The following is a 24524-nucleotide window of genomic DNA, read 5'->3' as shown; positions in this document are numbered from 1 at the left end:
TTGGACACATTGGAACCGCAAAAGCCCTTTGTATTGTTAATCATAGGTATGCGCAGATCCTCTGATTAGGGGGACAAAAGCCTTGAAAGTAGAGTGAGATTACATTCGTAACATCTCTGGCTGTCTTGCATTGGCAGCGATGGGGCGAGTCATAAGTCCCAGAGCAGCCAATCAACAAACGAGCCGCTGGCGTCATCTCTACCCAGCACCTATCGCTATCCCTGTTGCTCGCGCTCTGGACTCTTGGTAGGCTCACTAACTGGACTCGCGCGGTCAGCTGGAGTTGTTATGAAAATAATCTGACTCTACAGTCTGGAAAGAAAACCCTAATTTTAACTCACTGTTTTATTACATTGGGTGCGTTCCGAAAGTCTTAACGAAACGAACGCATTTAACGAAAATAACTGGGCTCGTGAATCTGGTGAAACCAGTTATTTTACAGACTTATGGGACACGCTTGGCGAAAGCGCAGGCGCAGAGTTTTGTTTAGAGAAAGTTTCCGCATGGCGTCAGCGGAAGGAATGTCCTTATGGCAAAAATAAACTCTATTATGGCCACTGTTACTCATTTTAATCACATTCTAAGAACGGTCAAGGCATACTTATCTTGTGCATGTTGCTTCATATCGCTATCTGTTAAAATTATAATACATTTTCCGAACTAGTGCAGTTTGAATCCATCAGCACGCTCTTTGTCTGCAAGGAGCAGACGATTTTCACGGAACAAACCAGCATTCTGGCCCGTGCGTTTGGTGAATCTCGTTCTTGCACGAAACGCACGGAATGCGACTTTTGGGACAGCATAATGAAACTCACGAAACGCACGGAAGCACTTATGGAACGGCCAGTTACCATAACTCGTTTAACGCGTTAAACTCGTGCGACTTTCGGAACGGGCCCATTGATGGGTATATATAAAGGGTGGCACAAAAGTTATCATCCTATTTGAACTTACCTTTATTTTGACATCTTCTTGTTTATATCAGTAGCGCTTTATAAGTTAAATAGAAGATACTCACGAAATTTATTGTGTGCGAAAATGAATAAGTATACCCCACAATAATGTGGAAAAATTTTGACACTTTTCCAGGCAGAATAATATCCCATATTGGTGATTTGCGATGGCCGGCCAGGTCCCCCGATTAGCCCGCTCCATATTTTTTCCTTTGGGGATATTTGAAGTCGTTGGTTTATGTGAATAAGCCAGAGAGGTTACAGCAACTAAAGGACAATATTCAGCATGAAATTAAAAACATTTCCCCGCAGATTTCCAACACCATGGAAAACGCAATAAAAGGAGCCCACATTTGCATCAATTCGAATGGTGGTCATTTATTGGATTTTATCTTTAAAAATTGAGGGCATAAAACTTACAAGTATCAATAAAAGTTTAACACCAAAAAAAGTACTCCGTTTCATTTAAAACCCATGCTATAGGCTAAGAAAATCAGGTGATGACTTTTGCGTCACCTTGTACATATACATATTATTTAAATACATTACATAATCAATTCATCCGCCCCATAACAATCCAACAGCAAAAATAATATAAATTGTCTGTAAAATGTGCCCGCTCCTTTTCCTCCAGACAAAACTGTTATAGCAGCAACTGTCTGAAGTACTTAGTTGTGTGTGTAATTTATATCTGGTAATTTATAATGCATTACAGAAAAGAAATTGCGAGCGAAGCGAGCAAGACAATGCTTCGATTCAATTTTTTTCAAATTGATAACAATTTTGATTTAATAGGACCCAAAAAATTCACGGGATACCATGGCATTCTCTTTTACAATTTTTCTAATTCAGATTGTTCGGGACAACTCCTGCCGCCCCCTAACTACGGCTATGAACTTGACAAGAGTAATAAGACGAAATGTATTTTTGTTTCTATAAAACTTGAAGTCGAGGGGGCAATTGCCCCCCTGCAGGTGTTCCTGGCCGTCTGAAAGAAATAATGCAAGAAAGACGTGAAAACTTGAGTATCCTTTTGTAGATTCTGCTAGTCTTGTTTTCTTTTACATGTTCGTCACCCTAGAATTTATTTATTTATTTACTCAGAGTTTCAGATACAGTCTTATTTGGCCATTTTACAAAGTAGAAACAAAAATAAAATAATAAAAAGATGGGATAGATTTACATGTTCTTGGTCAGTAATGCACAAAAATTACTTTCTGGAAGGAAAAAATCTACACTACTCAATCTTTCTCCTTCACAGATTACTAAAATTCAATGAATGTGGAATTGCTCATTAATCTCGTCGAGCCACTCTTATATCGTCTGTGCCTCTCCTCTCCCTAACTTTGCTTTAGTAATCTGTGGAGGAGAAATACGGTGATTGTGTATGATTGTGGTGTATAATTTCAGTGAGGAAAGAAAGGATAATTTATCGTAAATCTCAACAGCAAAGGAGAAGTTTTGTGCCTTTGATTTCTCAAAATGTCCGAGAGAAAGGTTTTGAACGTAAGTAACTTAGTAATATTTTTTTCACTGAAATTTTGAAGATTACGAAGGTATAATTTTACTTTACAACCTATGATTTTCTCTTCTACATACTTTACTCAGGTGGTAAATTTCTCGTATCGGACAAACAGCTGAAATATCCTACTTCTTTTGATTCCAATATTCGTACTTACGTATTGTGGGTAAATTTCTCGTATCGGACAAACGTCTGAAATTTGCTAGTTCATTTAATTTGAATATTAGTACTTACGTATTCTGCATTGAGAAACATCGCTGAAGGTGGCACTTCGCTTATTTCACCGAAAATAGCTATATTTGCGACATATCGATTAAGTTTACTTGGTTGTTTCTTCCCTTCCGTAATACACGAAATGGCTGTCACGGTTTCACCACCGTAGTCCATATGCAATGTTTCCACCCCACCATGCGTAGAAAGTGCAAGATAAGCGAAATTTAGTGATCCGCGATCGGCACAATTGCTCATTATTTACCGGTAAGGAGGAATGTCGGAAATGTACTGGAGACGGATTTCTTCAAATTTACAGGAGAAAGTAGGGTATAATTTAACAATACAGGGAATTTCTCCAATTTGTTTGAAATTTCGTATACTTACTAATTTGGGTCTCCTAATCACGAATCTGCACTTAAAATTTGGCGCTCACGTATAGAAATTCCTGAATTATGGCTAGTTCCACGGACCATTGGCGCTAGCCCCACGAACCATTGGCGCATGGTTAGGTTAGGCTAGGTTAGGTTAGGAAATATAGTTTAAAAAATTTAGGGTCGTAGTAATATCAGGAATATATATATTTCGTTCTTTAAGTATTCGAAACGGAAAATCTTGCGATAAATAATGAGCAATTGTGCATTGTCGGTTGCGATGACTGACCCTCTTATTTTGCAAGTTTGACACGTGAGCGCCAAATTTTAACTTCAGATTCGTGATTAGGAGCCCTAATTTAGTGAGTATGCCAAATTTCAAACAAAATGGAGAAATTCCCGGTATTGTAAAATCGCTCCGAAAGTAGTTACGAAAATCATTTTCTGTAGTGTTGTTGATGTTCAGGAATTTAGTTTTGATCCATTTTAATGTGAATGCATGTGGTTATCTACGAAAATCTATTTCCGACGAGCTATTGTTACTGCCGCCATTTGCTTTCTGCACGAGAGCACAATACGCGCTATTGCTGCTGCTTCAAGCCGATGTTGTCCGTATATGCTAAATTGAACAAAAGGAGTGCTAATGGAACCTAACCTAGTAGGCATACCTCGTCCCCGTGATGGTCCGTGGGGCTATTGTGAATTTTGGGCTAACGTTAATTTTTTTGGGGGGCTACCCTTATTTAAACGTGTGACCAGTTACATAAACGCGTGTTTGGAAACATGGGCCCGGATTACGTCATCACGCACAGGCTACATCCACCTGGAAGTAAATTGATGGACGAGCTCTCGTGCAACGGTCGCAATTTATGTCGAAAAAAAGATGATTAACCGGCAAAGTTCAATGAACGATGCGAGAAAACACTTCCCCGAACTTCCACAACTATAAAGAAACTGCATTCGGTAAGTAATTTCTCCTGTAAATTTGAAGAAACCTGTTTGTCCGATATGAGAAATTTACCAAAACGGTCTCACGGATTCGATGTATCACTCCGCTTCAGCTGATTCATGACTGCAATCATCTGCTGTTACACTCATAGTTCACCGTACCTATTCATTTTATATAAGAGCCTCGGAATGTGATAACCTGCTCTCAAAGCATCAGACGAATATGCAACCGCATACATGTTACTTTTCCGGTCATTCTCACTTTCATAACCCTTAAAATTGCAAACACTGACACATCACTGCACTGGGATACCAACTTAACGAGTTCTTTTACTGGTTTCTCAGGATACCACTGACAGAACGTTACATAAATATTGAGTAGAATCTGTTTCTCGCCCCTTCAGTGCTTTGAAAACAAGCTCGGAGACCTTCCTGCATGCATAGAACTCATCATGTTATTTTTCTAAGGAATATAATTACTAAGTGTCACTACTTCCTTGCTGTTCACATGATTATTTTTAGAAAATAACCAATGTTATAAAATATCATTATGTACACATATCTCTTAAGCTCATTGAAAGTTAACAATGCATATTTGGAGCAAATTTACAATATAGAGATATTCTCCAATTTTGTTAATATTTTGCATACTCACTAATTTAGGCCTCACAACCATAAATGTGAAATTAAAATTTGGGGGTCTCGTCTAGAAATCTGAAAATATGGGGGTCCATGATTTCAACCAACAATGTAGAATTGCTCATTATTTATCGCAAGATCTATCGTTTCACAACAAAATATACATATTCCTGATATACTACAACCACAAATGTTAACTATGTTTTCCTAACCCAACTGCAACTTGTTTTTGGGGCTATCCATCCCGGAATCGGTGGGAAATTTAAAGTAAAAAGTTATTTTCGTTTGAAATTTTTGAGTCCAAATTTCCCACCGATTCCGTGCTCTGCCCCTGGGGCAATTGACCTACCGCCCCCACCTGTTAACGTGGCCCTGCCTCCGCTCCAACTCTCCGGTTTTCTCTATACACTCCCTGTTAAAGGCATGTTAGAAATTGGCCGGAGTCACCTGCCCCCAAATGAGAATTTCACACAAAACACCTTCCCGATGTTAGACAATATTACAGGAACTTATTACGGTAAGTACAGGGAGGTTATTTCAGTCGTTCACCGCCAGCGTGTCGGCCGTTCGGCGGACTCTTCATGCAACAGGTCCCGGCAAATTGCGTTCAGGAAGTCCGCAACAGAAACCGCTTGTTTTGTAATGTTTCCACTTTTCACAATTACAGTTACAATTACAATTGAAATAAGCACGTACCTTGTCGCAAGGATGCTGGAAAGGTGTCCTCCCACATACAAATATTTCTGGCACCTTATTTCTGACATCTAATCTTAGATTAGTCATCGCTACTTTATCGTCAGTTGTCAGAAAGGGAAGACAGCATCCCGGCGCATAAAGCGAACCGAAAGCGTAAAATGATATTTAAAAGTAATAATAATGATGATCACTAACCTCCTGTGTTATAAGAGATGTTGAAAATGACCTCCTTCAACAGCAATACAACGCGTTTCTTAGGTTCAAGAGATCCTGTCTCTCGTAATTCCCTGACCACTTTTTCTTTGCAAGAATTCGTTTTCACGTAATTATCGTACATAAAAACTCTCTGTTCAAGACTATATTTGTTTAACGACATAAGTTATGAATGAATAACAATTAACACACAATAAAGCACTGGCCATGAGTAGCACATTACAATAACACAGTATAAGCAACACGCGTACTGATAAACGCAAACAGAAGTGAACATGAACGTACACTTGACGTCTGGTAGCCGACAGTGTTGCTAACCATTTTTCGGCAATGTCCCTACAGACGTAGTCAAAATGTCCCTACAACTGACCAAATGTCCCTACAACTGACCAAATGTCCCTACAACTGACCAAATGTCCCTACGCCAAGTAAAAACAACACCTCATGAGCATGCAAAACAGAAGATAAAATATACACATTTACTTACCAAATCTTTCTGCTCGGTGCTTCCACAATTAATGAAGGAGCGAATTTCCAATACATGACCCCTCCCCGATTTTTGTAATATTTTGCATACTCACTAATTGAGGCCTCCTAATCACGAATTTGAAGTTAAAATTTGGGGGGTCACGTGTAGAAATTGCAAAATAAGTGAAATTGAGTGGTCCGCGATCGGCACGATTGCTCATTATTTACCGGAAGATTTTGTGTTTCCAATACTTAAAAAACGAAATATACATTCCTGATATTACTACGACCCCAAATTTTAACTATGTTTGCCTATCCTATCCTAACCTAACCTAACCGTACCTGAATGGTTCGTGGGGCTATCCGTCAATGGTTTGTGGGGCTACCCGTGCATGTTTTTTCGAGCCCAAATTTTAACTATGTTTGCCTTGCCTAACCTAACCTTACCGGGAATGGTCAGTGGGGCTATTCCTGAATGGTTTTGCGGTAATTGTGATTACGAACCGATAAAAAATATTATTTTCGTAGCACTTTAACGGCAAACGTTCATCATCGAAGACGCCATTTTCGTATCCTGCAATTTTATGATTGATGTACTGTTGCCAAATTTACCTGTAATCAAATCAGTTCTTCTACATCGTGATTGTCGCTGTCACATGTAAGCACGTTCTTTGGGCAATATACTGAAATCCATAAGTTTATTAATTAGCCCACAGCCATCCTCCTGCACACTCCACCTAACAATCTGTACAACGTTAACAACTTTTTTACTGTTCTCTTCCGCCATTCTTACACGATCCATGCTCTCCAAGTATGAAATCAACAGTGTGGCAACGCTGTAGACAGCGTAACTAATTGTAATTTGTTCATATCAACAAATATGGCTACCATACTTGTATACGGAGAATCATTGCGAGAATTGAAATGCTTATTTTACAACTTCTACACGTTAATGAAAATGTTTTCCCCCTCACCCCAACATGTTAACTTGAGATAAATCATCACGAATAATTATTTCGTGAGTATAAGACGTAGCATAGAAATTACAGAAGGGTCCGGTATTGTAAATTCTTGCCTTAATGAATAATAGGGGTGTGCGGGACAGAATTTTTTGGGTCGGGACGGGATCGGGACGGTAATTTTTTTAAATCCCGACATTCGGGACTGAAAAATTTGCAATTTCCCGACCAAGTCGGAAAATTTTCGGGACGGGAAATGTTCGAAATTTCCCGAAGCACTGGAAATCTCGAATTTTACAAGTCATTTTCACTTTAAGTGATTGTTTTTGCATTTCTAGAATAAAAACTTACAATTTTCGATAAGTTCCAGAAACTTACAAGGTAGAAAACGTCGAGAATTAACGACTTTTTAAAGTAAAGGATCCCGCACACCCCTAATGAATAGCGTTGAGTCGTTTACTGTTGATTATGTTATTTGAAGTCATACATGTTGCTGCTGTGAAGAGATAGATGTTGGTTGGTGATATATGCTGTATTTCCTGCAGTCTTTAACAATTTTGGTCCCATTTTATTTCCCTTTTTTGTTTTTGTATCACTTAACATTGAAAATATTCTTTCCGTTTCCGCGTGAAAATATTCTTTCCGTTTCCGAGTTAGAATGCAGCAATGTTAGCACTATTTTCGCGAGAGTGGAAATGTTTTCAAAAAGGAACTTGCCTTGAAAGTTTTTGGTAACCGATAACATGTTCCAAAATTCTGATGGAGATTTGTTAGTTAGTTCTTTTTTCTCCTCCTCGCTAAAGTATCCAGATAAACTAATTCATAAAATGTCATTTACCAAGATTGAAAAAAGTACCTACGTTTTCCCTCATTTGGCAAAATCTGTCCCTACGTTCCTACGCGGGCGAAATTTAGTGAAAAGTCCCTATGCGTAGGGACATGTCCCTACGGTTGGCATCACTGCCGACACGTACAGTATGAAGCGCCCTCTCGCGGCTGACAACTCACCCAACCTCCGATAAGCTGCCGGCGCTGTCGCGACAACTGAGGATAAAGTAGCGATGACTAATCTAAGATTAGATGTCAGAAATAATGTGCCAGAAATATTTGTAATTGCGAGGACACCTTTTCCAGCATCCTTGCGACAAGGTACGTGATTATTTCAATTGTAATTGTAACTGTAATTGTGAAAAGTGGAAACATTAGAAAACAAGCGGTTTCTGTTGCGGACTTCCTGAACGCAATTTGCCGGGACCTGTTGCATGAAGAGTCCGCCGAACGGCCGTCACGCTGGCGGTGAACGACTGAAATAACCTCCCTGTAGTTTCTTCTGTAGAAGTAAAGAAATCTGTCCGAAGGATAGTAAACTTCACTTCCACAGAACACCAAATTCCATCAATTTGTTAACCAAACCACGACCACCCTCTTCTACATTCCACTTATATAACTGTAGCACATTAACAATTTTTTCATTTCTCTTCGCCATCGCAACGCTCTACACAGCGGAACGGACGTTGATCGTCATTTCTTCACATCATCAAACATGGTTGCTATGTTTGTTTATGGGGAATCATCGCGATAATTAACAACGTTATTTTACAAGTTCTACAACTCAATGTGCAATTTAAACACGCTACCCCCAAATATTATGTGCATATACGTAAGTACGACTGCATATTTAGTGAGTATAACAACTAGTAAAGTAATAACAGAATATCTCTTTATTGTAAATTCTTACCGCATATTCCTACAAAATGTTCACACTTATCTTGCCTTGCCATGTCCCCAAGTTACTTTATGAAGTGCACTATATTTGGCAGAACAAAAATCGTTATTAGGATGCTTGTCCAAGTTTCCAACCTCAACAAATTTACAAACTTTCTTTGTCTTGTTTTGATGATCATCATCAATATATTTATTGGACTTACAGCATTGCATATGGCTGTTTATGCCTATTATATATTTTATTTACATCCCGCGGTGGCTCAGTCGGTAACGCGTCTGACTACCATGCTAAAGGTCCCGGGTTCGATCCCCGGCAGGTTAAAATCCGGGAACTTTTCTAACGGTGGAAGCGGCCCCGGCGCCCACCCAGCATCGACTAACATGGGTACCTGGGGGAAACCTTGGGGGGTGATCACATCACCCCCACTCACGACCGGATCAAGAAAGTGTGGGGCGTTACCCCCACACCCCCTATATGCCTTCATGGCATGGTGCTATGCACAGGGGAACACTTTACCTTTACCTTTTTTACAATTTACATAAAATCTACAAACAAATTTCAAATATACTCCTATCTATATCAAACCTTAGAAATCCTGGGTGATTTTTTTAACCTGAATCATTTGAATATCTGAAACATTTTTTTCGATTCGTGATAGATGGCGCTATAATCGACAAATTTTCATTCTTGAATGTTTACACTTTAAAACCAATGTATTTCATTTCGCAATTCATTTAAATTAAAAAAAATAAAACAATCTCGTGCATGAACTTTGTACTAATTCTTGACAAATCTTTTGAGATTTCATTAAGCTGGTAATTCATTCGCCTATTTACAACATTTAAAAGTTAGATTCGATATTTGTTTAATTTTTTTTATTGTTGTGTCAAAAATGCTTAACAAAGCTACAACAGAAAAATAAAAAAATAAAACAATGTCAAGAAACAGTTCCTTTTTAGACCTTTCCTGTTAAATCATTGTTTGTTTTTTATTGTTTTTTAGATCACAAGAATGCTCTGAGCGATTAATTTGACTAAGCTGTTGATACTTTTTAATATCAATGGATGTAGAAGAGAAAATTGAAATGGTTCTCGTGTATGGAGAATCTGGCAGGAATCTCCGTCAAGCTGTCGTTGTTTATGCTCAGCGTTTTCCAGACAGGGTGCGTTCTTTTGCTTCGTTTCAACGTACAGTCAATCAATTTACTACTGAAGGAAGTGTTAAACCTAAACAAAGGACCCGTCGAAGTACAGTTACTGGAGAAGAAAATGAAATTATTGTGTTAGCTGCTGTGGCCCATGATCCTCAAGTCAAAACTACATCAAGAACTACATGGCGATGATTTTCAAAATCGAGTGACGTTTTGACAGTGGGCACGTGAACAAATACAAATAAACCCAAATTTCTTTCATCTGGTATTGTTCTCTGATGAGTCATCTTGTACAAACCACAGAATGGTCAATTGGCATAATATGCATTACTGGAGTGTCGAAAATCCACACTGGCTACGCCAAGTTGAGCATCAGCGTCCGTGGACTGTAAACGTGTGGTGTGGAATTATTGATGACAAACTCATCGGTCCCTACTTCATTGATGGAAATTTGAATGGTCAACAGTACCGCAACATTCTTCAAAATGAACTGCCAATATTACTTGAAGATCTTAACCTGGAACTGAGACAGAACATGTGGTTTCAGCAGGATGGATGTTCAGTGCACTATTCGAGAGCAGCACGTGAAGTACTCGACCGTGACTTCAATGGCCGATTGATTTGCAGAGCTGGTCCTGTAAATTGACCTGCCACATCACCAGATATCTTTTTTTGTGCTGCTACCTAAAAGATAAAGTGTATCGAGAATTGCCAAACTACTCGTGAAAATATGATAGAGCGAATCCAAAATGCTTGTGCCATAATTGAACCAGAGGTACTTTTGAGTTGTGTACATTCATTCGAAGCGTGGAACAATAAATGTATTGAAGTTGAAGGTCACCATTTTGAACACTTAATGTAATTGAGAAGTGAATGTAGTTTACTAGCCATCGAGATATCTAGAGCTAAGAATTGTCGAGTAATTTTGTATTTTCAAAATAAATTTATTTGTTTTACAACAGTTTCAAATCCTGGAACAAAAATGTTCTATTTTTTTAATTTAATGAATTGCGAAATGAAATACATTGGTTTTAAATTGTAAACATTCAAGAAATGAAAATTTGTCAATTATAGCGCCATCTATCACGAATCAAAAAAATGTTTCAGACAAAACTTATGTATTTTTTTGCGTAAAATCCGAATCTGTAATAAAAAATAGGGGTTTCTATTTGAAATTTCAAAGTTGCCCCCCACCCCACCTACAAGAGGGGGATGGGGGTGTTCTTTTGTTGCACCACTAAACTTCCCCCTCCAAACTATCAACTTTTTATTTAGAACATTTTTTTGTAGGATGATTTTTTTTTCAAGATATTCAAATGATTCAGGTTAAAAAAATCACCCAATATACATTACCATGTTATATCATTTTGTCTAAAATAATGCAAGTAAAATATATTCAATTCGCATGCAAGAAAGAAGACAAATTTATGGGAAATGATTACTGGTGAAAAGAAGTACAAAAGAAAGAGCATTGAGTTTAAAGTGAGACATGATTTGTGGCAGCATATCCCATACTACAAATTGGCCATTGTTTTACCTTACATAATGAATCCTGTAACAACGATGGCTGCGGTTTCTCAGTCTCTAATGCATCTGACTACCATGTTCAAGGTCCCAGGATTGATCCCCGGCCGGTTCAAATCCAGCAACTTTTTAACGGAAGCAGCCCCAGCACCCACCCAGCGTCGAATGACATGGCTACCTGGGGGAGTCCCTGGGGGGTAAAGGTGGTCAGGGGCATGATGCTGATCACATCATCCCCACTCACGACCGGGTCAAGAAAGTGTGCGGCGTTACCCCCACACCCCCTATACGCCTTCATGCCGTAGTGCTAAGCACAGGGAGCACTTTACTCTTTACCTTTAACAACGTTGGATTTTTGTGTGGATTACTTTACTTCTATGAGTTTGCAATGCTTTCTGCATGCACGTGTTTTTTTTTTTCCAATCTGCTCAGTGATTTAGCCACAAACACTCCTAGAAAGAACTACCACTCATGAGACACCGCGAAGGTCAAATGAAAAGTGGTCGACCCTTGTTAATTCTTCATCTGTCTCTGTTTCTTTGCAATGAAGTGCAAAGGGGAAGAACCACACTTTTCTCGGATCAGTTTGACATTTGTACAGCGAGCAGACAACAGAACTCCCCTCCTCCAGTGACAGTCAATGTGGAAGAGAAGCTCAGCTGTACGTACTAGTGTTGCCAACTTAGTATTTTGGAGCAGAGTTTGCGGTAACTGGGCCCCTCCCTAACAGGCATATGTATAACCCCATAGCACACTGTCCCAAAGTCATCCCCCACTCTTCCCTTGCAGTGGCACCCTCTCCTCTTGTTACCTCTTAAGGGTAGCGGAAACGACCTCCCTCTGCGCTTCTGTCGGCTGCAATAAAAATGTCCTCCACAATATCTACTCGACGGTAACGTGGTTGGTTAAACGCTAACGTATTTAACACTGTTGTCATTTTAACTTTTTAATTCTTTACATTTTGCAGTTTGGTTAAGCGACTTTTGCCAGCTACATTCTGTCAGATATTCCGATATTTTTTTTTGTTTTCCTTGAATATCCCCATACTCTGTGAACTGTTTATTATATTAATGGCCGTGACTATTTTCACCAGGTGGTGACAATAGCGTAAGGGCTATTTTCACCAGGTGGTGAGAATAATATACAAGGCTATTTTCACCTGGTGCATGGGGCTATTATCACCAGTGAATATAATTACCTGACCATAGCATTGTATTTTATCATATTTTATTACATTCATTGGCAGTATTGGGGGCCTTCCTGATGGCATAATGCAATTCCTCCCATCATGGCTTTGGTACCCTGGAGAGTCTGTATCCCTGCCAAACAGTTTAAAAAATTGTATGATTTATGAAGGTTATATTGTTTATGTATGTTTTTTGTTGTTCTTAGCTTCCAGAGATGTGTTATGGTGAAGTAACATAACGCTGTTCCCTTAGCTTGAAGCAGCGCATCTCACAGCAAGTGAATATAGCAAAGAGAAGAGACAATCCAAAACAACAGCAGACAGGATGTTGCCATCCACTTCCTAAACACAAAATATTAATGATAAAAGTCAATAAATAGAGATTATTATAAAATAAAGTAAATTAAACAAGGACTGAAAATTTTCAAAATCAAAGTAGTAATGAAACTATCGGTAGAAGTGTTAGATTGAATGGTCTTTGTAAATTTAAGTTGTTGGGAGTGGTGTTAGGTTTAACACCTAAACTTGGAGTGCTAAGTTTGGTAACATTATCATTTGCACATTTTTTTTGCATGTATATAACCAGTATTAACAAATAAAAAATTATGGAAGGACTCCAAGATGGGAGGTCTTTAACTTATGGGATGAATTATCCCGGTTAGTTGTAGTTTTGCCACCTTGAAACACATTTTATATGAGATGAAACATCAAAATCTATCAATTAAAAAATATTTTACTTCATTCTCAAGGGACATAGTCGATCAAGGGTGGCAAGGCTTCTAATGCTTTAAACATCTCCAATTGAATAGACGATGTTTTTCAATTCCTGCAAATCAAATCAAAAGTTCCATGGGTTTAACCATACCATTTTTATTGAAACAAATGTGTATATTTCTTGAATGCAAGAGAACTCACCATTAGGCTACATAGCAGCCCTGGTAAAATTGAGTAATTAGACAAATATTCAGAGGTGATCAGTGAGACTCCCCTCAGGTACAGGATGGTGTTTAGGTACAGATTGTATTACAACATAGGTACAAGGGTTGATCAAATGAAAAGGTACAAAACGACACTGTCGGTGTAAATGAATACTTTATTCAAAGTATCCTCCATAGGCCTGAGCACATTGATCCCATTGATGAACGAGCCGAATGATTCCCCCCAGAATTCCTTTGGCCGTGACACGACCCAGTCCTTCACAGCGTCCTTGAGTTCATCGTCCGAGGTGAAGCGCTTTCCTTTGAGATGCTTTTTCAGGGGACCAAACACATGGAAGTCACAGGGGGATAAGTCTGGACTGTAGGGTGGATGGTCTAGCTGCTCCCACTTGAACCTGGCCAGTTCCGCGTGTGTGACCCAGGAGACGTGTGGACGTGCGTTATCATGGAGCAGAACCACACCCTCCGTGAGCAGACCCAGTCGTTCGTCTTCCCTGTAAACGTTCACCATCCGGCGATGAATATCGGCCGGTTTAACACCTTCCGCTGTCAGAAAACGGATAACGCCTCGCTGCTCCTCAACAGTCGAATTTGCCAATGTTAACGCCATCCTGTCCGAACACGCACTGCCGCGTCACTTGGACGGCGCTCTGTATCGGAGCCTCTGCTCTCTCCTGCGCATGCACGTTCCCCTGCATGCTCCGATGCCGCGTGGCGACTACAATCGCACCCCTACATATCACGCTACGTTCTCCCATCGCGGCATCGGTATTATATAAACGATTCCGTTGTTACGACGTTTCGTACCTTTTCATTTGATCAACCCTTGTAAATTAAAATTCAGCTCACAAAATCCAAGCTTAGATTCCTGTCTATATGTGTAATCTTGAATTAAAAAATATAATAATGGCTTTGTAATTCCTATTATCTTTTTAGTTTTATTAACATATATTGTTTTTCATTTTATTTCAGAAATACTACCCACCGGATTTTGATCCATCAAAAATTCCTCGAATGAAATTGCCTAGAAACAGGCAATATACAGTTCGTCTTATGGCTCCATTTAATATGAGGTAAAGATTGAATTTAATATCCCATGCTGGACTGTTTTTAATTTTGATTGTTGTTCTAAATGACTTATTATATGCATGTGTGTATGTAAAGTTACTTGTGTTTTCAGTGTTCTAAATATGTATATACTGGGAAAAATGGAAGTAGGGTAAGCTGGCCTACCAAAATAGTATGTACAGGGTGACAATTAATGAACTATATGAAATAAAACGGAAATTAGTGACAAACTACGTAGCACACAAACTGTATTGCACATGTAAATGGCACTACAGACATTCAGATTTAGGTTATGGCATGTTCGATATGTCTGCCATCTCTCGCGATGATGTGGGGCAGACAAACAGAAAAATTCTGCATGACCCGCTGAAGTGTCGAAACATCGATGACCTCCTGAATGGCAGTTTTCAGCTATGCAATGATTTTGGGGTTATTTCTGTACACCTTGTCCTTAACATATTCCCTTTCCAGTGGCCTCTGGGTACCCCAGAGCCAGAATGCGGTACCCAAAATACTCCTCCAGGACATTTTCACTTGCAAATGGCCGACATCAACACGTTGCATACGCATACGAATTCCCATCATGCCCTGTGGCCAGCCACGCAGTTTGGACGTCATCACGCGAACCGTTCAGAAATTATGACGTTTTTATTTCATATTGTTCATTAATTGTCACCCTGTATGAACTTGACATAAGACAACACAGGTCAGGTTTTTCTGTTCATGGTGAAATTTCTAACCAGTTATAAAATTTAGTGTATGAAATTAAAATTCCAAACGTGAGTGAAGTTGGCGACTCCATCTTAATATTATTTCATAATAATTAGGGCTTAGCCGATACTGATGCTGATGTATCTGAAAGTATCGATTGGAATTCATCTACCAATACCAGCTGATACTTTTCAAACATGTTGGTTACAGGGTGTCTGTAAAAATGCCACGCAACACTTTCGCGGAGTCCAATTATCCTGGAAATTATGCAAGATTCAAACTTTCTTCTTAATTTTGCACGAAAAACTATGTTTTGTGATTACATAATAGCTATTTTAATATTCTGATGTAATTCTTGTATATTCTAAATCAAATTTCTTGGTAAATTGATGCATATATTTGAAGAAGAATATTTACACCCCAATATTGATCAGTATTTTGAAAAAAATAAATTATTATTGCAATTTTCAGGTATCAGTATCTGTGGCAATCTGTAAGAGTATCAGTATCAATTCAAAGTGGTATTGCCTTAGCAATAATGATAATGATCGACAAGTTTCATGTACGAGGGGCGATCAGGTTGCTCTGACCCTAACATAGATTGAGCGGTTAGATAGATTTTCTTCTTAAAGATACTCCCCTGCAACTCCAATGCACTTCTCCCATCGGTGCCCCAACGCCTGGATACCTTGCAAAAAAAATTCTTCCGACTGGTCCTCCAACCATGAGTCCACAGCACTTATCACCTCAGAATCATCAGAAAATTTTTGCCCACAAATGTCATTCTTCAAATGTTTGAACAAATGGAAATCACTGGGAGCCAAATCTGGAGAAAAGGTGGGTGGGGCAGCAATTCGAACGATGTATCTGCAATAGCGCCCCTCGCAATGCATGAGGTGTGGACAGGTGCATTGTCCTGGTGAAGGAGCACACCACGGGTCAACATCCCACGCCTCTTTTTCTGGATGGAATCCCGTAATTTCTTCATTAGGTCACTGTAGTATGTGCCAGAGATGGTTTGGCCTCTTTGTAGATAGTCCACAAGAAGGACACCCTTGCAGTCCCAGAAAACTGAGGCCATCACCTTCTTGGCTGACGTTTGCACCTTGAACTTCTTCGTTGGTGGAGAATGTGGGTGTTTCCACTCCATGCTTTGTGATTTTGTTTCTGGGTCGAAGTGATGGACCCATGTTTCATCCATAGTTCAAATCGGGCAAGGAAATCGTCTATATCAGCACGAAACTTGTCAAGAAGTTCTTGACTGATGAGCACCCGGGTGCCCTTCTGATCTGGGGTGAGGTTTCGAGGGACCCATCTTGCAGTATTTTTTTTTCATTTGCAATTCCTGGGTAATTATGTTTTGAACAGTACCATATGACAGGCCACACATCTCAGCAACAAGACGGATAGTGACTTGACGATCCTTTATCACGATATCGTGGACTTTGTTAATGTTTTCGGTCGTCATGACAGTTTTTGGTGCTCCACTTGCATGTTCATTCTCAACGACTCCCTCCCACAATTAAACTCACGACACCATCTCTTCACCATACTGTATGAAGGAGCAGTGTCCCCTAGTGTATCCAAGTCCTCATGAATTTTGTATACCGTCCACTTCTTCTTCACAAAATATTTGATCACCGCTCTCACCTCAGTTTCCATTCTGGCACATTGACACAACTTCACTCAGTTAAATCCCTGTAAAAAGAGAACTTACGTTACTCAGACTTGCAATTCAGATTGAAAGCATATAAACCATCACTAAACAATAACAAAAAAAATAAATCAATCATAATGTTAGGGTCGGAGCAACCTGATCGCCCCTCGTAAGTGGGAAATTAAAATATCCTCTGATGAATCAGTAAAAAAGCACCTTTTTACCTCAGAAAGTTCTCATGTCACAACTTTTTTCTTGCATGCAAGTCTGTGAACAAGGAATATGCATCCCTTCAGTTACGTTAATTTTTAATTTTTTTCTGTACTGTATGTTTAATTTTATAGTAGTAGATGTTTCAAACATTAAATTGACACAATCTGACACTTGAACAATACAAATGGATTATAAAAATTTGTGTGATTTTAATACGAGGTAGGCTTCCTGTAAGTTCTTGTAAGTGTGTCCCAGCATCACATGGTGATGCCAATCAAATATTGGAAGTTTTCAAAAGTGGGTTTTTATTTTTAATTGGTTAAAATTTTTTAAAGAGTAGGCTTTTTAAATTATGGGGATGTTTTTAAAAATTCATAGAATAAGAATTACACGTTGTAGAAAGTTGAGGTTGGTTATGTTTTGCATTTGATGGCTAGGGTGTTCCCAGGAAGTACAATATTCACATGGCACAATTGGAAGAAGAAAAACACTCAAGATATTCCTTTTTGAGAATCCCCTGCAACCCCCACATTAATCCAAAGTGATTGGGAAAAAATTTAAAATGTTGCACTACTGTGTGTACCTACAGTCATGATAAGTATAGTTGAGAATTGTCACACAGTTGATCATACGTGGGTTGTAAATAAAGTAGTGGCAACACTGTCAGGAAAAAGTAATGACACCGTGCATGTGCTATCAGGCAGTGAGCAATATCAGTTTGGAGCCATACTGTTGTGTGGAGTGCCAAAAGTGGTTGGTGCAGCGAGTGCTGTTGTGTATGTAGCGGGTTGAAATGAACATCATTTTCTGTACTGCTCTAAAACATGTTTACAAAGGTAGAACGGTGATTGTAAATCAAAATTCAGGTTTGATCGTGGCAAAAATTAGCAAGAATGTGATCAAAACTTGCCTGAAGCAACAATAACTAGCCTTACCTCTGCTACCTGCCTTGTGTGCACTTCTTAAATAAACTTATACCACAGCTACATAAATCTCAGGGTTATTGGGTTCTTGGTTCGAGAATGCAAATAAGAAAGCATTTATAGCCAATGGATATAATTAGAGGTGAGTCTATATTCTGAGAAACTTAACAACGTACAGACAATATATAGCTGGATTGGATATATTGGGTTGGTGCGAATGAAATGTCCGCTTTGACGTCTGGTGGGAAACTCACCTCAACAACACAACACAGGGATTGACTGAGGTCACGGGTCTATCGTCATAAACTCTGTATACGTCCAGCAAACAGACTGGAGCACCCAGAGAGTCAGCAGGCAGTGTGTTGCTGAACAGGGTCATCTGAAAGTGCACCATGGAGAACACACAATTGCGAGTGATTTGTCTTTACGAATTCAAACTGGGACATTCTGCTCGGCAAGCTGCCAAAAACACTTACAGTGCATTTGGGCCAGGAATGGTAAATGAACGCACCATTCGCCGCTGGTTTGTCAAATTTCGTTCCGGTGACACAGCATTACAAAATGACCCCCGTGGCCATAGACCAACATCATGTTTGGATGAGCTCCTCAGGAACGCCGTGGAAGCGAACCCTTGGAAAAGTGTTCGTGCCATTGCAGACGAGTTAGGCATACACCATACCACTATCGTTCGGCGGCTTCGTGCGATCGGTAAAGTGAAAAAGTTGGACTCATGGGTACCACATGATTTGACACCGGTCAACAAGACTCGCCGACTGGAGGTGTGCAGTTCTCTGAGTGTAAGGAATAACCGGGATGGTTTCCTGCAGCGTATTGTCACTTCAGAAAAAAAATGGATCTGCTATGACAATCATATACGATCAGGACAATGGTTGGATCGTGATGAACGTCCAGGGCTGTTTCCAAAACCACCTCTTCACCCACGGAAGGTGTTGTTGCTGGTATGGTGGTCTATGGTGGGTGTGATCCATCATGTCTTTCTCAGGCGAGGTGAAACCATCAATGCAGATCGTTACAGTGCTGAACTCCATGAAATGCACCGTAAACTTCTCCGCAAGCATCCAGCAATGGTCAACAGACATGGTGTCCTCATGTTGCACGACAATGCTCGGCCACATGTCGCGCAAAGGATGGTGCAGGCTCTCCATGAGTTGCAATATGAAACCCTTCCTCATCCAGCATATTCTCCCGACCTCTTTCCCACTGACTACCATCTCTTCCGGCATCTCGATCACTTCCTGAAAGGGAAGACCTTCGCTGATGATCGGGCAGTGCAACATGCCGTTGAGGAGTTCTTTGTTTCGCAGACTCCAGACTTCTTTCGCCATGGAATCCAATTGTTGGCTGAGCGATGACAAAAGTGTGTGGCTGCAGACGACGACTATTTTGATTAACCAGGTATTGTAGTTTTAATTTTTTTGGCCTTTGGCAATGAGGCACCTGGGCCGGACATTTCATTCGCACCAACCCAATACATAAGTTATATTCTTCTTATATGTGAATGATTAAGTTTCTTCTTCTCTCTTCTTATGACATCAATTTCTTCTTTAGTGAGAGGAAAAGCTTCTTCTTCTTTTTTCTTCTGACATCAATTTCTTCTTACTGGGCCTCCCCGATGTCGCCTTGTAATCAAGTGGTCCCGGGTTTGATACCCGGTGGAGGCACACAGTGGTTCGGATTCCACTTTAAACTGTAGGTCTAGTCCAGATTAGCCTTAATGTGCATAAAGTAGACTTAAAACACCAACTCAACTCAATCAATTTCTTCTTTGGTAAAAAGGAAAGTCTTCTTCTTTCTTCTTATGATGTCGATTTCTTCTATGGATGAATGGTCATCCCTTTTTATTTACAGGAGTTCTTATATCCTATATTAAAATCAATTCTTATTTCATATTTCCACAGCGATTCTTATTTTCTTCTATCTGCAGGGATATTCTTATTTCTTATATTCGTGGCAAATTCTTCTATTTCTTGTTTCTGCTACAAATTCTTATTTCTTCTATTCTTCTTTTTGCAACAAGAATCTTATTTCTTCTATTCTTCTTTTTGCAACAAGAATTTTATTTCTTCTATTCTTCTTTTTGCAACAAGAATCTTATTTCTTCTATTTATCGCAAATATTCTCTTCACTATATCTCTTCTCAATAATCTCTAAAATCATTATGCTGCATTCTTCGCCTAGAATTGAACCAAAGCTATAGAGGATTTCAGGGGCATCTAATTTAACAACAGTGCCACCTCCTATGCCAAACCAAAGGGAAATAACCAAGGATCGCTAACAGCAAGCGCTGCCTATGGCCCAGTGCTACTAATATTGCTAGGCAAACTGGAAAGTGCTTTGGGGCATCTACTTTGACAACAGCACCACTGGGGACAACCAACCAAAACCTGGTGACGTTCTCCTTGCCAGAGGGAAATAAAGTTCAATTCCGATCTAAAAGATCGGGAAAGGACACAGTTCTGAAATCATCTCCTTGCTTATTAACTTTTGTGAATATTCCGTATATGAGTATATCCTTGATCATCATAATCTGCTATTTACAATATGTTATTAATTTCTTATATACATTTTTATATTCTTCACTTACTTATTTCCTATTTACTGTAATACATATAATCATCTTTCGCCTCTTCTGACTTTTACAATCAACTCTCTTTCTTGTTCTTTGGCACGCTGCCATCTGTCGTCGCTCCCGCAAAATATTCCGTCTTGCTTTCGTGATTGTGTCGGCCGATGGGGCACATGACACATTATCCCCATCCTTGTGGATGAAAAATTTCTCTATTGGAGGAAATTCTTTTGGAAATAGATAAATTTTTCAAAATTCTCTTCATCTCATTTAACTCTTCTCATTTGCTCTCATTTCTACTGATTCGGCTCCCTTTCACTTCCTCTGTGCAGTTATATCGTCTGACATTCAACAATTTTTCTCTTCTCTCTATTTCCATTTCTAAATATCTTATCACAACGTTTCTGGATATATTCGTGACCTCCTAAATTGTCTTTCAGATACAAAAATATAATTCTTTAATAGTTCCTCTTCTGCAACTCTGCTTGCCTGATGCTAAACATGCATAATTTCCCCAAAATAGTCTTTACTTCAGGATGTCCTGCCAATCGTAATTTGCGTTCTTCTTCCTTTCCTCTTACGGATTTCCAATTTCAAGAGATTCTCTTCATCTTCCCTAAGTTGACCTTCTAATAAACATCTAAATTGTCCATATCAGCCACAAGGATTCTTCACATCAGCATTAATTGCATATCAGCATGTATCTCAATGTATTTTTCCTGGTCCGCTTTTGCACTTCTCTTGACATCAAAACATTTCTGTGCCTCTGTTGCGCTACTCTTGACATCAAAACATTTCTGTGCCTCTGTTGCACTACTCTTGACATCAAAACATTTCTGTGCCTCTGTTGCGCTACTCTTGACATCAAAACATTTCTGTGCCTCTGTTGCGCTACTCTTGACATCAGAACATTTCTGTGCCTCTGTTGCGCTACTCTTGACATCAAAACATTTCTGTGCCTCTGTTGCGCTACTCTTGACATCAAAACATTTCTGTGCCTCTGTTGCGCTACTCTTGACATCAGAACATTTCTGTGCCTCTGTTGCGCTACTCCTGACATCAAAATATATCTGTGCCTCTTTTGCACTTTATCTCAATACACAATGACTTTCATCTTCTAGACATACAAAGAATTCGTTTCGCTGATACTATTCGATCTTTTTTTATATTATCTTCTCCTTTTTCCAGAGAATTTTTTTTTTTCACAATTGACTTCTTTCTAAGCATAACTGTAAACTATCTTCTTTGTTCTTTGTTCTTCATTCTTCTTAACTACATTGAAAAGTTTACTTCCATTTTTCTATATTACTTTTTTGGCATTTTTTCCTTTTACAAATTTTTATTTTCAAATTCGATCTTTCACTATCGGTCTCATCGTTCATAGAGGGTTGTGACATAAATTAGTACTCATTGTTCTTTCCTAAGATATCACTTGCAGAATAGGTTTTCCTCCAACGATGGCTATCATATATACATATATCTTTTCACAGGAACTAACATTAAGGAAACAATTTTTCTTCTTCAAAATAGATTGTTGATATTTGAATAATTTCCGTCATTTATCAAAAAATTTACCCAAACTAATAATTTAATGAATTTCTTTCTTGTGACATGGGAACTTTCTATTCGACTTCATTAATTCTAGAAACGTCTGCTTGTCAGTCTGCAAACCATAACATCTCCTTTTCTTGTATGGCAGTCTTATTTGTTTCTTCCAATTTTGAAAATACTTGTTGATTGTCGCTATCTTGTTTCTTTTTTCTCTTCCTTTTCTTCATTTCTTTCTTTTATTCTCTTTTCTCTGCTTTTCAGTATTCTTTTTCCTCCTTTTCCAACTTTCTTCTAGTAAAGAAATTACTATCATCTCTCTCTTCTTCCAATCTGGTTTCTGTCGAGATTTTTCCTTATGTTCCACATCTTCATAGAATACATGCTTGTCTTTGCCTTTTCCGTCTCTTCTTTTTTCTTCTCTTCGGCAAAGTAGCATCCGAGTCCATCTGATCTGTGTCAACATTTTTGAACATATCACGAGGTTTCTTCAAGTTCTTCTCTATTGTCAATTTCATCCTTTCCATTTGCTTCCATTTCTTTACGGGAATATATCTAAGTCTCATTTCACTTCTTTTCTTTGTTTGTTTACATCTTCTTCTAGACTTATGCTTCTTTTATTCCTCCATCAGAGACTAGTCACTGGAACTTCCTTCTTTCATCTCTCTCTTGACATCAATCTCTTCCTCTTCCTTTTCTTGGACTCTTCAAGTTCCTGCATGTTTCCTTCTCTTAACTAACTTCAAAGCTTCCATCTAAATCCTAGTATTCATCTCGCAGCTTCTATCTTCTATAAGGACCTTCGCTTCTTCTATCTTGCTGTCATTTTCTTCTGTTCTTGAAACAGCTACTTCTATCTGAGAATCACTTTTACCAAGTTCTCTCTCCAAACTTTCATTTCTTTGTTCATTTTCTTCTCCAAGCTCTAAAATTTCATTTTCGCTTCCTCTATCCATATCTAAACTCGTCCTCTCAACCGACAGCGTTGTTCCTTCTATGTCGGCCGATCGGGCACTTGACACCTGATGGTTGCACAATGGAACCTAGTATGATGCAATTATCCTCATGTTGAGGTTGTTCTCACAGATGCATTGCAACCTCCTAAAGAAATGCACTTGCCCATTATGCAATCATCAGATACGGCTAGGTATTGTTGCTACAGGTTGCTGACATTGTTGTGCATTTTTTCCACAGGCAACCTGGATTTTGATCCAAAATCACTGTTCTACCTTTGTAAACATGTTTTAGAGCAGTACAGAAAATGGTGTTCATTTCAACCTCCTACATGCACCACAGCACTCGCTGCACCGACCACTTTTGACACTCCACACATTGACATGGGCCCAAACTGACATTGCTGACTGTCTGATAGCACATGCACGGTGTCATGACCTTTTCCTGACAGTGTTTTCACCACTTTATTTACAACCCACAATTATAATGATTGCTAGGGACATAAATCGCGAAATGTGAAAAAAAAGATGCAATTTTGAACATTCTGCACGTAACTACACCCACAATGATGAAATATGCATGAGTTTTATTCGCGAAGTAATGCGAAATAAGTGCTTTCCACAAAATGAACGCTTTTTAGCGAAATAACCGTGAAATATCATCAAATTAAGTACAAAACACCTGAAAACTGACAATCGAGGTTGTGATGCGCAAACTGTCGATTTGTAAAGAAACATTTGCCTATAGTTTCCTAACACTTGCAGCTGAAGAACGTTTTATCTTTGATCACATCAGGAAGGCACTGCAAATTGGGATTTCCCATGCACATAATCTCAGTTCGAAAACTTCGCTCCCTGTCAAGCTGTATTCCTTTCTTCCCCCGAATGTCTACTCAACTTGCAGTTTCATTGAACTTGCTAGCTGTAGCAGCGGTAAGATTAGTCTGTTCCCGCACATCAAGGGAAACAATGGTGTCATTTGTGTTCAGTCATGAATGAATTTTGTTTATCATCACGTAATTTTCAACATGTATTTGTGTATGTGCAGTAGTGATTATTTTATTTGTTGGACAGCAAGGATATCCTTTAAATACATACAATGAATAAATCGCTTGAGATATACAATTAGAAATGAAGTGATTTTGTGTTGATGTTTTCTTTTTGGTTGGACAGCTAAGTACTTGTGTATGTGTACAGTGTATAAAAATGAAGTAGTTTATCAATTTGTAGCTCTTTTGTATGTAGTTTCCTCTCGTAATGAAAAAAGTGTGTGCCAATTTTTTTTTCCACCGCTGGTTTATACCGCTGATCTAACATTTTATTTACTGCTCTCCTCAGTTTTTATTTACCATAAATTT

General features: G+C 39.0%; 1 protein-coding gene across 1 annotated transcript in view; it reads left to right on the top strand.

Moving 5' to 3' along the window:
• Positions 1-2320: 2320 nt before the first annotated feature.
• LOC145986031 (splicing factor YJU2) overlaps positions 2321-24524 on the top strand; it is a 29824-nt gene continuing 7620 nt past the window's right edge. Inside the window, exons 1-2 of the mRNA XM_083120205.1 lie at positions 2321-2459; positions 14479-14579. Of these exons, the coding sequence (XP_082976331.1) occupies positions 2436-2459; positions 14479-14579 (125 nt within the window). The 5' untranslated portion in view covers positions 2321-2435. The remainder of the gene's footprint in view (positions 2460-14478; positions 14580-24524) is intronic.

The sequence above is a fragment of the Lepisma saccharinum genome, chromosome 3 (assembly GCF_977018435.1).
Source record: "Lepisma saccharinum chromosome 3, izLepSacc3.1, whole genome shotgun sequence".
In the NCBI taxonomy this organism is placed as follows: domain Eukaryota; kingdom Metazoa; phylum Arthropoda; class Insecta; order Zygentoma; family Lepismatidae; genus Lepisma; species Lepisma saccharinum.
The sequence above is the reverse complement of the archived record's forward strand: the minus strand, read 5'-3'. Positions and strand labels throughout refer to the sequence as shown.